The sequence below is a fragment of the Python bivittatus genome, unplaced genomic scaffold, assembly GCF_059951505.1.
Source record: "Python bivittatus isolate LINGU-HERP-01145 unplaced genomic scaffold, Pbiv_v1 ctg000840_np1212, whole genome shotgun sequence".
Classification (NCBI taxonomy): Eukaryota; Metazoa; Chordata; class Lepidosauria; order Squamata; family Pythonidae; genus Python; species Python bivittatus.
Window position 1 is genome coordinate 42,391,239 of NW_028277113.1, and position 15,093 is coordinate 42,406,331.

The 15,093-nt window shown below is 35.1% G+C and overlaps 1 protein-coding gene across 1 annotated transcript in view; it reads left to right on the plus strand.

The window, feature by feature from the left end:
* The first annotated feature begins 9,872 nt into the window (after positions 1–9,872).
* The window catches only part of SNTG1 (syntrophin gamma 1), a 121,456-nt gene continuing 116,235 nt past the window's right edge, over positions 9,873–15,093 (plus strand). The window contains exons 1-2 of the mRNA XM_007426567.3: positions 9,873–9,899; positions 13,892–14,026. Of these exons, the coding sequence (XP_007426629.1) occupies positions 9,873–9,899; positions 13,892–14,026 (162 nt within the window). The remainder of the gene's footprint in view (positions 9,900–13,891; positions 14,027–15,093) is intronic.

Consider the following 15,093-nt stretch of genomic DNA (forward strand, 5'->3'; position numbering starts at 1 on the left):
TAATGGCAAAGGCTTTAAATCCATAATGGATGTATGTACTAATCTTAAATGGGATAGAGGAGCATTAAGGATCTATGCATAATTCCATGTCTAGGTTTTCTTTCTTGAGAAAGTGAAAACAAAGGTTAATAGACTAATCCTTCAATTTTCCTGAGTTCTTCATAGAGGCACAGAAATTTCTTCCATATTGCCAAGAAATAAGTAAGACTATTCATCCATAGGTTCTTAGTCATAAATCAATTATCACTTTGTTCCTGCAACCAAGACAGAGTGAAGCTTATCTCTAGCTAAGAACATGGTTTACTCCTTGTAGTGGTATCCTTCAATTGTTAATGAACAGAGCTTTGTCAGAATAAATGATACAGGACCATATTCCTCAATTTACATGGCAAATGGAACTGTGGAACAGAAAGCAGAGAAATATTTTTCCAAATCTGTTTCCACAGACAGTTCAGATATGGAACTTTTACATGAAAATGTATCTAGCAGCTACCAAGGAGATCAAATCTTTTTTTTCCCCCTCTCTCTCTTTCTTTTTACCCTAGCAATGTTATTGTTGTTCCTGGATACTGATATGGAAAGGTTTTAGGACTTAATAGGTTTATTGCTCTGGGATCATTTGAATTAAACAAATAGTCTTTTAAATTGCATTTTTATTTTTTACTTTTTTTTTTTTTAGAGAGGGATAGGCTGACCTGACACAGGAATGGAGTTCCTATACTGTAATTTCAGTACTCACTATCTTTTTATTATATTTATTATATTATTTATAACATCTTTCTTAAATAATTATAAAAGCTTTTTTGCCCTCCTTTCTTTTAATGATATGTTGCCTAAGTACAGGGTGGTAAAATATACATAAATAGAAATTCAAAATCTGCTAGTAGTGTGTGGATTTTGATTAACAAGTAGTCAACATTTGTAATGGAATAAGAAATAAGTAACACAGAAATATATATATTTTTAAATATTGGTGACTAAGTATTCCATGAAGAGGCTACTTTTATTAATTATTATGGTCTTAACTAATATTTTTCCAGATATATTACACAGTTGTTTTGAACATCTTGTTATTTTGGCTGTGGATTATATAATTATTTCTGGAGATTTTAATCAAGTTTTACTACACAGGAATGCTAGCTCACGTGAAACTCATTCTTTTATATGGAGGTTGGACTGCAATATAGTGGATATATTGTGACTTTTAAATGCTTCACAATATATATAGATAGTGAAATATTTGGTAAATTACTACCCTGTTGGCTAAAACAATTACAGCAATGTAACTTTTTCTCTATTATTAAGGATGCCCACATGATGTCAATTTTCCCTTTACTTAATTTGGATTGGTGATAATTAATATACAGGAAAAGTGTTAGAGTTCTGATTAATAATCTTAGAAGAATTCCAGTGAGGAATCCTTACTTTCAGAAAAGGAACTTTCATAGAGGCAGTCTAAGGTAGCAAAAACCTGGTCCATTTTCTCCCGTATTTTTTATTTTATTTATTTATTTATTTATTTATTTATTGGATTTCTCCACCGCCCGTCTCTCCCACAATAGGGGACTCTGGGCAGCTTACAAAGACATTAAAACTATAAATATATATAAAATGCATAATATATATAAAATTAAAACAATACTAAAAAGATGTAAAGGGGAAGAAGCTTGTCTCTTTTGGAAAGGTGGGACAGTTGACATGTGTTGATTGTTGATTGTAACTCTTGCTGGAGTTCTAATCAGTGTTATCATGTGTTATTCAATTATATAATAATTTTGACTCAATAAATAAATATTTTTTAGATTTTATTCTCAGTTGTATCATACCAAGTCGAAGATAGTTGAGGAAGAAATTAATGTATGTATGTATGATTTGTTTATTTAATAAACGTATATAGCTGCCCATCTCACTGAATGTGACCCTGGGTGCCATACAACTAACAATTAAAACAATGTCACAACTGTTAAAACACTTAAAAAATAAATAAAAGCAAGATTGCAGGAGAAGAACATCCATCTAAACATAGTATTATGCAGCTGTTCCTAAAATCATACAGCATACAAGCTATTTGGTTGCACCTTTAACTCTCCAAGAAATAATAGATACCAATATATATATATTATAGAAAAACCAGTTTGAATGCTTATCTCATTAAGAGGCAGAAGGCATATATTGAGTTCTTTGCCCAATAGTCTTGGAGCTCCACAATGAAGTCTTTTAAAGTAAGATATTTCCAACCTCCTTCAGTGAGGTATATATAACTATGATTTCGAAGGCTGTTGAAGATCCTGTTGACTGTGTAAGCTATTGTCCAATTTCCTTGCTAAAGGTTAATGCAAAAATATGCATCCAATAACCCTGATGTGTAGATTACTGATGATGCTTCCCACATGCAGTGCCTTTTTTAAAATGTCACCAAACTTCTCATTAAGTTGGAAGTGTAAAATGGGTGAAGAGAATACTAGCTCAAACGATATGGCCCTGTCCCATTGTTCCCCTTATTTTAGTTCAACATCCTTATGTTTATTAATACAGTGTTGCAAATATCAATGTGGTTTAAACACATGAATGCCCTTTTGGATTATATACCACAAACTTGGAATTAAGCACTATATGTAGAATTGTGAATATATTGAGCATGGGGTGATGGCCATTTCAATATGGGGCATACTATTGCCTCCTTCAAGGCAGGTAGACAAGACAGGGAGGGCATGAATATCAAACACATTCTCTCCTTCAGATGATTACTCTCAGCTAGTACCTGCGAAGTGGGATCTAAAATGCAGGTGGTGGCCAGAACTCATCCAAGCACCTTTTTCACATTGTCAATTCAAGGGCTGTTACAGATTGTGTCAGCCTTTGAACCACCTGGAAAAACCTGCTTGGGTGCTTTTCTGTAGATACAATAGGGGAAGAGAAAAAACTCATTTTTCTCTTCCTTCACTGCCATGGCGTAGGGTGTCCAATGTGCTGTGTGGTGTCCATTTTTGCTTTTGGTTTTATGCCACCAGTGACCTAGTTCTCTGTCCACCCTGTTCATTTCTTGCAGTTCTTCAGTAGACCTATGATCAGCGAGCAGGCAGAATATCTCTAGAAGCCAATTGATTGGCTTGATATTCCAGTAAGTCACCAATGCCTTGACTGCAAGGTCTGGCACATTAGCAAGTTTTCCTACAATTTAACTTTGAATATCCCCCTTTCCCAAAAAGTAATAAGCCATTATAGCCAGGCCTAGAAAACCAGCCCCGTACCTCTGCAGAGGAAGGAAAGATTTATCTATTGCAACTAACCAGTTGATGATCCATCCATGACAGATGAGTCAAAACTGGCCACTTTACTCAGATAACACCTTCTTCAGTGCAGAAAACTAAATTCAATGTATGAAAAGGGGAGCAGATATTATTTGAGATAGGTCCATGACCTATCCTGGGAGGCATGACCTTCTGAGCTGCTCCCCCAAAAATGCTATCAACAAAGATATTTATGTCCTCACATAAAACAACTGTGGGATCCTCCTCAGCTTAGTTAGAGAGCCCACTGATCATGTTAAACCAACAGGATCCTGAGCCTGTCTCAATCACTGAACCTGAGGCACACAAATTTAGAAACCTTGGTTTCTTTCATCTTGGTTTTGGTGAGACGAATGAAATCTGTGACCCATCTGTCCACACCCTTCATATCTCTGCTCCTGAACACAGCAACCTGGTGGGAGAATCTTGGACCAGATAATACTACCCAGCTTGCCCAAGCAGGTCTCTTTCACACATACTAGGTTGGCCTTTTTATCCTGGATCAAGTCTTCAGAAGATGGATCTTATTTACCACAACCTGGCATTTAACAGAAGAAGAGAAGCATCAGAAAACAAGCAGGCTGAGGACCAACCAATGATGGTAACAATAAAAAAGCCATGACAGTAGCAGCAGCAGTAGCAACAACAGTAGCAGCAGCAAAAATGGCCTTGTAGAGAAACCGAGCCACCATGCCAGGCCATACAAATAGGAAGCAGAAAGGCACAGCAGTGATGACAGCAAAGGGTGCAGATAATAGAGGCCACACCAACAGCAAAAACAAAGGCATGGCAAAGCTGCCTATGAACCATTCCATGAGATGTTTCCATCTCCATTCCATGGACCCATTCCATGAGAAACAGTATGCACTGTTTCTAGGCATACTGTGAATATAACACAAAATAGATTTAAGACTGGCTGCATTTTTGCACTTCCAACTTTTGAAAACAAATAATTAAACTTGCCTATTCATAGTACTTTTACAAGAATATATTTCTGTCAGCTGGAATTTGTTCGATTCAGTCTCATTTGTTTATTCTCTGTTTATCATATATACGTCATTCAATAATTCAGTTTATCATTTGTGTTTCTGAATTAGTTTTGTTTGTTTGGGTTGTACTTAAGAAGTTTAACTATGGATAGTATTTCATTTGTATTATGCTTCCTTGCTTACAAGATAGGAACCACATGAAAAGGATTGATCTGTTGGGCAAAGTTCTCTCATACTCTGTTTTTTTGTGTGTGATATTGAAATGAAAGAACCCTTAACGTTGCATGTAAGATTTCTGGCTAGTTTTGCAATTCAAACAATACCCAATAAACAACAACACCAACACAACTTCACCGAAATAGATCTGATAAATTGTCCTGCTTTTAAGCAACATGACCTTCATAGCAGAGCAGTTTTAAGGTCAAATTCATTTCAGGAATGCTCCTGTAATTACATCACCTTAATGACATCCTTGTGTTGTACACTGTTTTTCTACAGTACATGCTTTTCTTTGCTGTATAAAGTAGATGCTGTTTTCCAAATGTCTAGGAGACCTTTTGAACAGTGTGGAAATTGGTACAGAGTGGCTGCAGGAGGAAGAAGGAATCAGACAAACTCATCCTTCCTCCATTGGGAAACCTTAATCTGGTCCCTGCTGTCTTTTTGACTAGAAGAAACTTGAACTTTTATAGTAATCTAGATATAACTCTATTTATATAGATAAATAATAAAAAGCTTTGCCTCCAGAGCATCCAATGGCATGCCACTGATTTCCCTTTGCAACAAAAATGATTTAATTGTGTATTCAAAAATGTATTTGCAGTGTTACATAAATGCGTTGTCTGCCAAGGGATTGTCAAGTCTAATTCCCAGACTGCCTCTTAGGTGTTGTTTATTTGCACAACCCATCTGAGATGAGTTAAATGAATCTGCTATTCTTGAAAATGTGAGTTTCTGTCAGATGGAAGACAGGAGAAGAATGAGAATAGTTCATTTTTATTTTGGAATTGCCATATGCTGCCAACAGTATTTTAAAAATTGTCTGCAACAAACATCTCAGGCTTAGTATATCCATTCTTAACACCCCTATTTTGAGGATTTGAAAGTTAGTTTTAAGTTTGGGGCTGGAAAGAGAGGCCGTTCTTTCCACATTGTTTTGAGTGTTCCTACATACTCTGACTGGCCTTTTTAAAAAATAATTCCTCCAAACCATGAAGATTTGGAGAACGCATTAGCCAATAAAACAGCAGACACAATTTGACCTGACGTAGTTGCAGTGTAATACCATCCCTAAACTAATCCCTAGAAGTCAGGAATATGTTCTCAGTGTGAGTATTTTTGCAAAAAGAAAATTTATATTCTTGGCTTTGAAGGAAATGTAAAATGTTGTCTTTTTGAAAAAATTCCTATCCAAACATAATCAAAATATGTGAGCTATAATTGTAAAATTGCCATACAGTAGAGTTTATTGAATAGCCACCCTGGCTACAAAAGTACCATGTTGGTTTTGGCTATTTCTATGGCTATTTCTCTTGGTGGCTCACAATACTAAATGCAAGGTGCATTTTTTAATTAGATTAAAAAGGTACATATTTTGGGAAGGTGATATAATTTCCAGCTCATATAGTTGTCTGGTGATCGACAGAAGCTCTGTTTGTAGCCCAATCATGAACATACGCAGGGAGACAAGTAACATCATGCATGTTATGATAGCATTGCATAGGCAGCACAGATTATGTACTGGACCTCATTTGCCTCATAATACAACTGGTGCAAATAGCATAATTTCAATAATTTGGAACAATAATGTCATGACCCATATGACATAACTCTGACCACTGCTGGATAACTTTCACCTCAGATACTTCACAATAGCCATGTATAGCACAGTAGTAGATAAAAGCTTATAACAGACCTTTTGTGAATTCATAGGGCCTGAAAAGAATTTGTGATTGTAGTATTTTCAAAAAAGCTTGCACCTAAAGCAGGCTTTGTCACTAGGCTCTGATAAAGTTTGTGTATCAGAGGGGACATGGTAGCACAGGGGCTTAATGATGCTGGAGCTTGCCAGCCAGAAATGGTTGGCACTCCAGTGGTTCGAGCCTGCTCTGCATGACTGGGTGAGCGCCTGTCAGTCATCCCCAGCTTCTGCCCACCTAGCAGTTTGAAAGCATACCATCTGTGAGTAGATAAATAGGTACTCCCATTTCGGTGGGAGGAACCGGCGACGCCTATGCGTGGAAGCTGGAACTGGTGCTGGACCCAATCGGTGGAAAGAACAAATGCTGGACGCTGGACACGACTAATGTGATGGGCAGAAAAGATAATCGGTGGAAGAAAGACCAGATGAGCTGACTCCCTTGTGACTGCTGCTGGCCACAATAGAATAGGGTTGCACTGTAGTTGTATTAGAATAGGTGTAATTGTAATTGTAATGGTAAAGGTGTACTTTGTGAACCGCCCAGAGTTCCCCATTGGGGGAGATGGGCGGAGATAAATCCGAAATGTAATGTAATGTAGTGTGTAAGGCATTGTAATTAGCTATTCACAGTGAGATATGTGAAATCTAAATAATAATAATGATGATGATGATGATGATGATAATAATAATAATAATAATTTTTTTTAAAAATTATTATTTTCAAAAAACCTGAACTTCCAAAAAACAACCTGCCAATGAAATATTTTCTTTTAGAATAATGAATGCAATAACACAATGTACTCATATATTGCTAACCTTTACTTATCCCAAATGTTTTTTAATAACTTATAACAGAAAGACGTTTTATCTACAGTATCAAAGCACAACAGCTCCTCACCAGAGAGGATTTACTTGAAAAGTTTGACTTAATCTGAATAAACCTTTATTTTTCTGAATTGGAAGTCTACCAAGAGGATAAAAATGAAGTTTCCATCTCAGAAGAAATAGAAACTGTGCACAGTAGTGATAACTCAGAAAATGAAACCGAAATGGCAATGTCTAAGTCTATTTGTCATACTGGAATTTTTCCGCCTGTTTTTCTCAGTTCTTTTGCTAAAAATGTGACTTTGGAAGAGCTAAAGTCCAAAATACAAGTTGATGGATTCTTCTGTCTTCCAATTTATTTTTTGTCAGCATGACAGAATGAACAGACCCTAGGTTTCTTAAAGTTTTGTTACATTCAATTTGTAACAAAAACAAAGAACCTTTTAAAGCAAGTTCAGTTAGTGAACATTATTACCTGACAAAATTATACTTTAATCTGTAATAAAGATACCAAATATGATAATATTATTATAGGTAGTTCTTGCTTAATGATTGTAATTGGCACCAGAATTTTGGTCGCTAAGTGATGCAGTCATAAAGCATGACATCACTTGACTGCACTGCTTGGCGATGGCAGTTCTGGCACTTCTGGTTGCCATCGTTGAGCAAATCTTGTGACTTCGTTAAGTGCAACGTCACATCACCATTTGCTACCTCCCGTTGGCTTCCCCATTGACTTTGCTTGTTGGAAGCTGGCAGTAAAGTCGCAAATGGTGATCACGTGACTGAAGTATGCTGCGACATCATAATTGTAAGCTGGGCCCCAAGCACCCAGATTGCGATCACATGATCTCAGGGATGCTGTGACAGCCGCAGCTACGAGGACTGGTCATAAGTACCACTTGTTCAGTGCTGTTGTAAGTTCGAATGCTTGCTGAAGAAGTGGTTGTTAAGCAAGGACTACCTGCATGTGTAAATCTATGCATGTATGTCTATGTATGTCTTAGTGTGGTATAGCGAACTTAGATCTGTGCTACAAAAATGTGCTACAAAAATGTGCTACAAAAATGAATATTTCATATTGTTCTGTTTTTATTAAAGATTTTTTTTTCTCCCATAGCTTCAAAATTTTACACCTCTATGTACGTAAAATAATTACAATGTCTGCAAAATATGTAGACTGGGACACTGTGCTTTAAAGTTCCGTTTTCAGAATAATGTCAGTGTGTTTTAGGCCACCACATTCATACAGTAATCTGGCATACATTCTTCTTTAGATGTTTTCAGAACAGAAGCAGGTTTTCTATCAAGTGATTTGTATTTGCCAGGATACAAGGTACATCTGAATTTCCATTTTCAACCAAAGAAAGGATTTTAGTGCATATGGCTTGAAAATTAAAAGGTTGATAATTAAACTATTTCAATATTGGTTAAAGTAGTATTCAGAAAAAGAATAATAGTATTTGTATTATTAGTTTGATTTGTTTACATTTGCATTATTTCCATTTCTAATTAAATATAAATGATGTAATAGTGAATGATCTTTGCCAGGATAATTTTAATTTAGAACTGGAAGCTGGTAGGAGTAGTCCTGGTCCTGAAGACTAAAGCTAATGGCTGAGAAGTACAGGAAACTCCCTTGTGATTCTGGTGAAATTTCAGGTAGAAAGCAGAGCCCAGCTCCAGAAAACTGCAATCAAAGGAACTTTACCAATTAGTTTACTTCTAAACAGAATCTTTCACTAGCCCCATCCATTTGAATGACACACTTTATTTCCTAATGTAAATATTTTCCTCAATAAATGTGTCTGGTGGTGATATCATTTTACACCTACTTCATAGGAACCTACTTCATAGTATTTTATTTTATTTATTTTATTACACACTTTATTTCCTAATGTAAATATTTTCCTCAATAAATGTGTCTGGTGGTGATATCATTTTACACCTACTTCATAGGAACCTACTTCATAGTATTTTTAAAATATTTTTTATTTTTTATTTATTTATTGGATTTATATAGCTGCTCAGTCTCACAAATGTTACTTCATAGGAACCTACTTCATAGTATTTTATTTTATTTTATTTTATTTTATTTTATTTTATTTTTTATTTATTTATTGGACTTATATAGCTGCCCAGTCTCACAAATGTGACTCTGGGTGGTGTACAATAAGCAACCAGTTAAAGCAATTAAAACAACAGTTAAACACAGTTAAACACAAATACAAATACAATTCAATACAATAGTAATACAAAGGGTTTGCTTGGTAGCCATGGTTGAAGGTTTTAGATGCAGAGCGCTGTTCCCTGATTGTGAAAGCTGTCTGAGAAATTGAATAATGTGGCAGGTAGTCCCATAAACATAAACCTCGGTGTTTTAAAGCAAGTAAGTAGATGGAATAGATACACTGTTTTGCCTTGTATATCACTTTCCACCTCCTCACAGCACACAAATATACAAAAATATTATTTTCCTTTTCTTTCTTCCTTTTTAATAGCATTCAGTTCAGAGGAAACTGAACATTTCAGATGTTCTTCTAGGCATTTACATTGCTAAGAATCATTGTATACTGAAGTAGAATAAGCCAGTGAAGTCATATCCATAAGCAAAGAATTAGAATGTGGGATGATATTTCTAGTGTAAATGTTATGGCTAATTCATTTAGAGGTAGTTTCAACGTAGCTAGCCTCAAACCATATTTAATGAATAACTATTAGAATACTTCAAATTGGGGGATCTTTTTCCTTTGCTATCAAAGAACTCTTAAGTTTTTTTTATTATTCTTGTAATAAAATATCTTTTTTTCCCTTCTTTTAGACAAATATCTCTTGGTGCCATAGCACATGGATTTCAGGACTGCATGTGAAGAGGTAGTGCACATCTTCCTAATTTAAGCATGCACACATATGCTAGGTTGCTTTAACTTGTTGATTCTCATGATCAATATTGTATGGATTATATGAATTATTAAATGGAGGCTTGCATATTTAAAGATTAAAAAAAAAAGTTATCAGCTTCACAGTCTGTGGAGGGGGAGGATTCTTCTTAATCTCCCATTCTTTGGTTGTTTTTGTGTTTACGATATCAAGCTTCTCACAGATGCAAAGATGATTTTAATATAGCTACATTTCACTTAATATATCTCCAATTATAACCATGTATAAGAAAACAATGAACCATTAAAAAAAACTTCTGTATGTGTTCATGGCACGTTATGCATGCATTGTTTTTATCCCTTTTAATTCCATGCTGACCATTGGACTATGAATGTGGTATGCAAAGCCTTTATTTCTCATTTTCTTTATCTAGCTCTTTCTACATTTGATCTCCTAATCTTCCACTTCCTGCATTTTCCAGATTCTAGTTATCATTAAGAACGAATGATAAATAATGCTGGAAAATAAAAAAAGTGTTAAATATGAGTAATAAAGATTTAATTTATTAGCATTAACCTAGATCTAAAGAATATGAGTTTTAATTGATATGAAGATCAATGATAGAATACATGGAGCCTACATAGTAAAGAAAATACATTGCTAGTGCCAGAAAAAAGCATATGGCCCCTCAGTACAAGATTAAAAATAATGAATTAGTTAAAGTGAATGAGTTCAATCTTACCCTAGTTAGTCTGCATGCCCTTATAAAAGGTGAAGGTGTTTCTAGAAAAACTCCCAATGAAGCTCTTAATAAACATGGAAGAAAAGAAGGTGTGTTAGAAGGAAAGAAAGTAATAGGGGAAGTTACAGGATAGCAATGAAGATGCATTAAGGTTGGAAGGTGTTCAAGATCCCATTCTCACTCAAAAATAATGTATACCTTTAAGAATAATTTGTTTTTCTTTAAAAAAAAACCTGTTAACTGCAGTGCTTTCATCATTTTAGTTAGCGAAAAGGAAAATAACAAGTTCTTGTAAAGTTCTCCAGTTCATCTCTTAGAAGTGGGTGAAATCAGAACATAGAGATCTCAAAAGAAATAGCAGATTATTTGCTAGTTGAATATTATTAGTTATACTGACCAGTAAGAAACAGCAGGCAATTGTGTCATGCTGTTTGACTTATCAGGCATTTTAAACCAAAAATCAGTCTATGAGACTCATCTGTGAATTCCCTCTATGAGGGTATAGAATAGTCTATATAAGTCTATATATACAGCTTTTTCTTAAACTCTCAGACCAGAGATACAGATATTATATTATGTTATGCCCTCATGTATGAGGTGCATGTAGAGAAATCCCCTTCTACCTCCAAGAAGGAACAGAACTCATATAAAACCTCATACCTGAGGGCATGATGTAATGTAACATCCATATCTCTCTGGTTTGAGCCCATAAGAAAAGGAAGTGGACTGTACAGACCATTCTAAAGGTAGGCTATTCAGATATTACAGATAGTTTTAAGTTAGCTAGCTACCATAAAAGGTGAGACGAGACTAAAGCCCAGGATGTGTTCTTCTAAACATCCCTGAAGTAGTGCACTATTGCAGTGCTGAAGAGCAGAATTGGGATGTTGATGATACTGATAATTAAAATGTGAAGGTCAAGCATCATGCATAATATATATTAGATCAGCATGAATTATTGAGATCTGAAAGAAATTAGAATTCTATTCATTCCAAAAATAAAAGCTCTCTTATTTATATACTTCAGTGCTTTTTAGCCAGAACTGGAATAATAGTTGAAGGATGTATTGTATAGCTGCATTGTACTGTAAAATAATACTAATAATACTCATATCACTGGATTGTGTTTACGTTTGCTGGCATGTATTTTGGTTTTGCTTTTCTTATGCTTGGTTTCCTTATTCATTCTTGCCTGTGTGCATCCCCTTTCTCACTCCTATTTTAATTTCATTGTGATGCTTAATTAGGCCTACTGTATAGTTAGATGCTATTTAATTCTTGCCCCTAGCTCTTTTCATAGAGCTTCTTGAGAGGTTTTATAGGGTAATCAGCCAGGATTGAAATATACAGTCAAGTAATACAAAATAACTATATAAAGTTTTTTTTCTTTTTCTTTTTTGAGAAATGTTATCTCAGGCAGTCATCAAATGAATTAGAAACTGTTCTTAGTTTTTGGGGGGTTTTTTAGATTTTTTTTTATCCTGCCTTCATTAGTTTTATAAATAACTCATGGCAGTGAACATACCTAATACTCCTTCCTCCTGTTTTCCCCACAACAACAACCCTGTGAGGTGAGTTGGGCTGAGAGAGTGACTGGCCCAAAGTCACCCGGCCGACTTTCATGCCTAAGGTGGAACTAGAACTCAAAGTCTCCTGGTTTCTAGGCTGGTGCCTTAACAACTAGACCCAACTGGCTCTCATATCTTCTTCCAAGATATGGATCAACAGATGTTTCTGCCATCCACCTAAACTTATTTGGTGGAGACTAACAGAATAAAAATATGACCCTTTAATTTTTCTTCCATCATTCCTTATTTTCTCTCTCCTGAAAGCCATAACTTATTCTCTAAGCTGCCATCATGAAGTTGAAATGCAAAGAAACAAGAAATTTTCTTGAACTCTATAAGGATGTGAAGAACCTGGGGGTCAGGCATGAAATTCTAAGATTGAAAGCATGTCATAGATTCTAGGTCTGGACACAATACTTAGACATGAGCTTGCTGGAATTGAGGAAAGTAAATATTTGTTCCAGTTGACTGACATATTGGCTCTAGGTTTTACAGCAGTCTTCCAGGGGTGTTGGACTACTGTTCCTAGTATTTACAGCCAATACAACTGAAGGCTGGTCTGGTTGAGGAAGGGTACCAGAGTCTAGAATGGGCTTAATAGGCTTACAAAACTTGTTCCCTGTTTCAAGAAACAATTAGCTTCCCTCTGCAGCTGGCAGCTCTCCAAAGAGATTGTAAGATATTGGCTATCTCTGTCTTGGGTAATAAAATTTTGAGGAATATCTGGATTTAGAATAACTATCCATGTGTCAGTACTACTTCAGAGATTTAAGAGAGGGAAAGGAGGCTGAAGCCAGAGATCACTGAATCCTTCAAACATATAAACTACCATTCAGGAAATCTAATGTGCACCTAAACTCCAGTGAAAGGAAGGAAAGAATCATCAAAATAATTCGCCAGATTATTTTCTTGTAAACAGAAGTTAGAAAAGCTTTGGCGTAGAAAATCTACAACCTATTGTACAACATTTCTAATGGCCATGGTGGCCTACTTTGGAATATTTTTTTCCAGAATGACAGCGGATTGATTTTAACTGATTAATCAATTCACAAATCTAGGCTATGGCCTGAAAAGCACTTGCAATGAATTTTTTGTTGTATGTTGAAGTGTTATTTACTGATTATAATAATAAAATAGAATGATCATGACTGGAACCTTTCATAGTGTTTCTGTGATCCCAGTTAAGGTCTTGGCTCTAAAGTAATTTCAATATTTTTAGTTAGATAAATCAAATGCTGTAACCTCAACATAAGGTTATCAAGTTGATACTCTGTGTCAGGTAATGCACAAGTTATATCTTATATGCATATGTAGTATGACACTGGGTACTAAAACATAAACCTTGGTATTGCAAAAGGTTAGTTTTGCTTATGAACACATTTTAGAGGTTTTAGTCCTTCATCCATGTACAATGTCAAGATACATATTTAAATGTTACTTAATGTCTGAGTTTCCAAACTGCTATTGGTAATTTTTGCCATACATCTGTTTCAATCATTTGATTTACTTCTTATAATTGGGAGGATTATTGGATATATTCAAGGATCATTTGAGATGTACTTTATGTTATTGAATATTCCAGTTTAAAAACTAAAGGAAACTATTTTTGATTCTTTAGTATAAATAGTACATAAACAATTTGACAACTAATTTTTTTTTTCTTCTGCCTTTTAAAGTCAAAGACAGGGATTTGTTTGCTACAGGATGGTAATCAGGAGCCTTTCAAAGTGCGGCTGCACTTAGCCAAAGATATTTTGACAATTCAAGAACAAGATGTCATCTGTGTGTCTGGCGAACCATTTTATTCTGGAGTAAGTAACATGCTTTTCAGTGGCTTTCAGATTAAAGCATATATATATATATATTGAGGTTTTCAGAGTTGTCTTTCACAGAGAAGCGTTATGTACTGTATTCAGAATGAATATTGTGCCTATAAAAAAAATACTACTCAGGCAGATAAATCAGGAAGATTTTCTGTTTCATTTATGCCTTTCTTCTGGAAAAAAGATCTCCTGATCTTTGGTTTCAGGCTCCCTTTTTCAGTTCTGACTAATGGCTTGCTCCATATCTTCTTCTTCACCTTAGATTGCTCCCTGCAATCTGATTCTGATGAGTGCAGATGGACAATATAAAAACAAGTTAATAGGGAAGTGACTTTCAGAATAAGCAGTCATTTCAAGGAGCTTTTGTAAGAATGAAATACTGTAATGAGGTAATAATTAAAAATGACTTTGCTTTAAGATTAAAAAAAGGTCAGAGAAAAAATAACTTAAAGACACACTGAACAGCACTTGATGATTGAGATTAAAAAGTTGATTGAGCAAGTAAAGATAAATAAGGAGGAGCCAGAAATTAGAAGTTAAATGTCTCTCTTCTAAATTTGGAGACCTCAAGTTGAAAAAGATTCAGGTTAATAGCTGAAATAAATGAAAAAGTTGAAGAAGATGAAAGGTACAACAAGAAAGGAAGAAAATAAGAAGAAAATAATGGCAGGAAAGGGCAGCTCTGAAGAGCAAATAGACAAGAGCTTTTCAAGAATGAATGATGCCTAAGCCAATATAGTAGGAACTATGGGAGGGAATTTATGTTATTTTTTAATTTTATAAATCAAATTTATAACACCACCCAACTCCCTCACAAGGAATGCCAAAAGAGTTGAGGTTGCAATGCTGTATATACTTATCTGAAAATAAGTCCTACTGAGTTTAATTCTGGATTTAATTCTGAGTAGTCATGTCTAAAATTGTGTTGCACATTAGCTAAAGAATAAGACAAGAACACATATTTATAATGGAAGAAACTGAAAATAAAGTGAGATTCTTACAAAGTCACTTAGGAATTCTGATGGATCAGACCTGAGGCCCATCTGGATTAGACC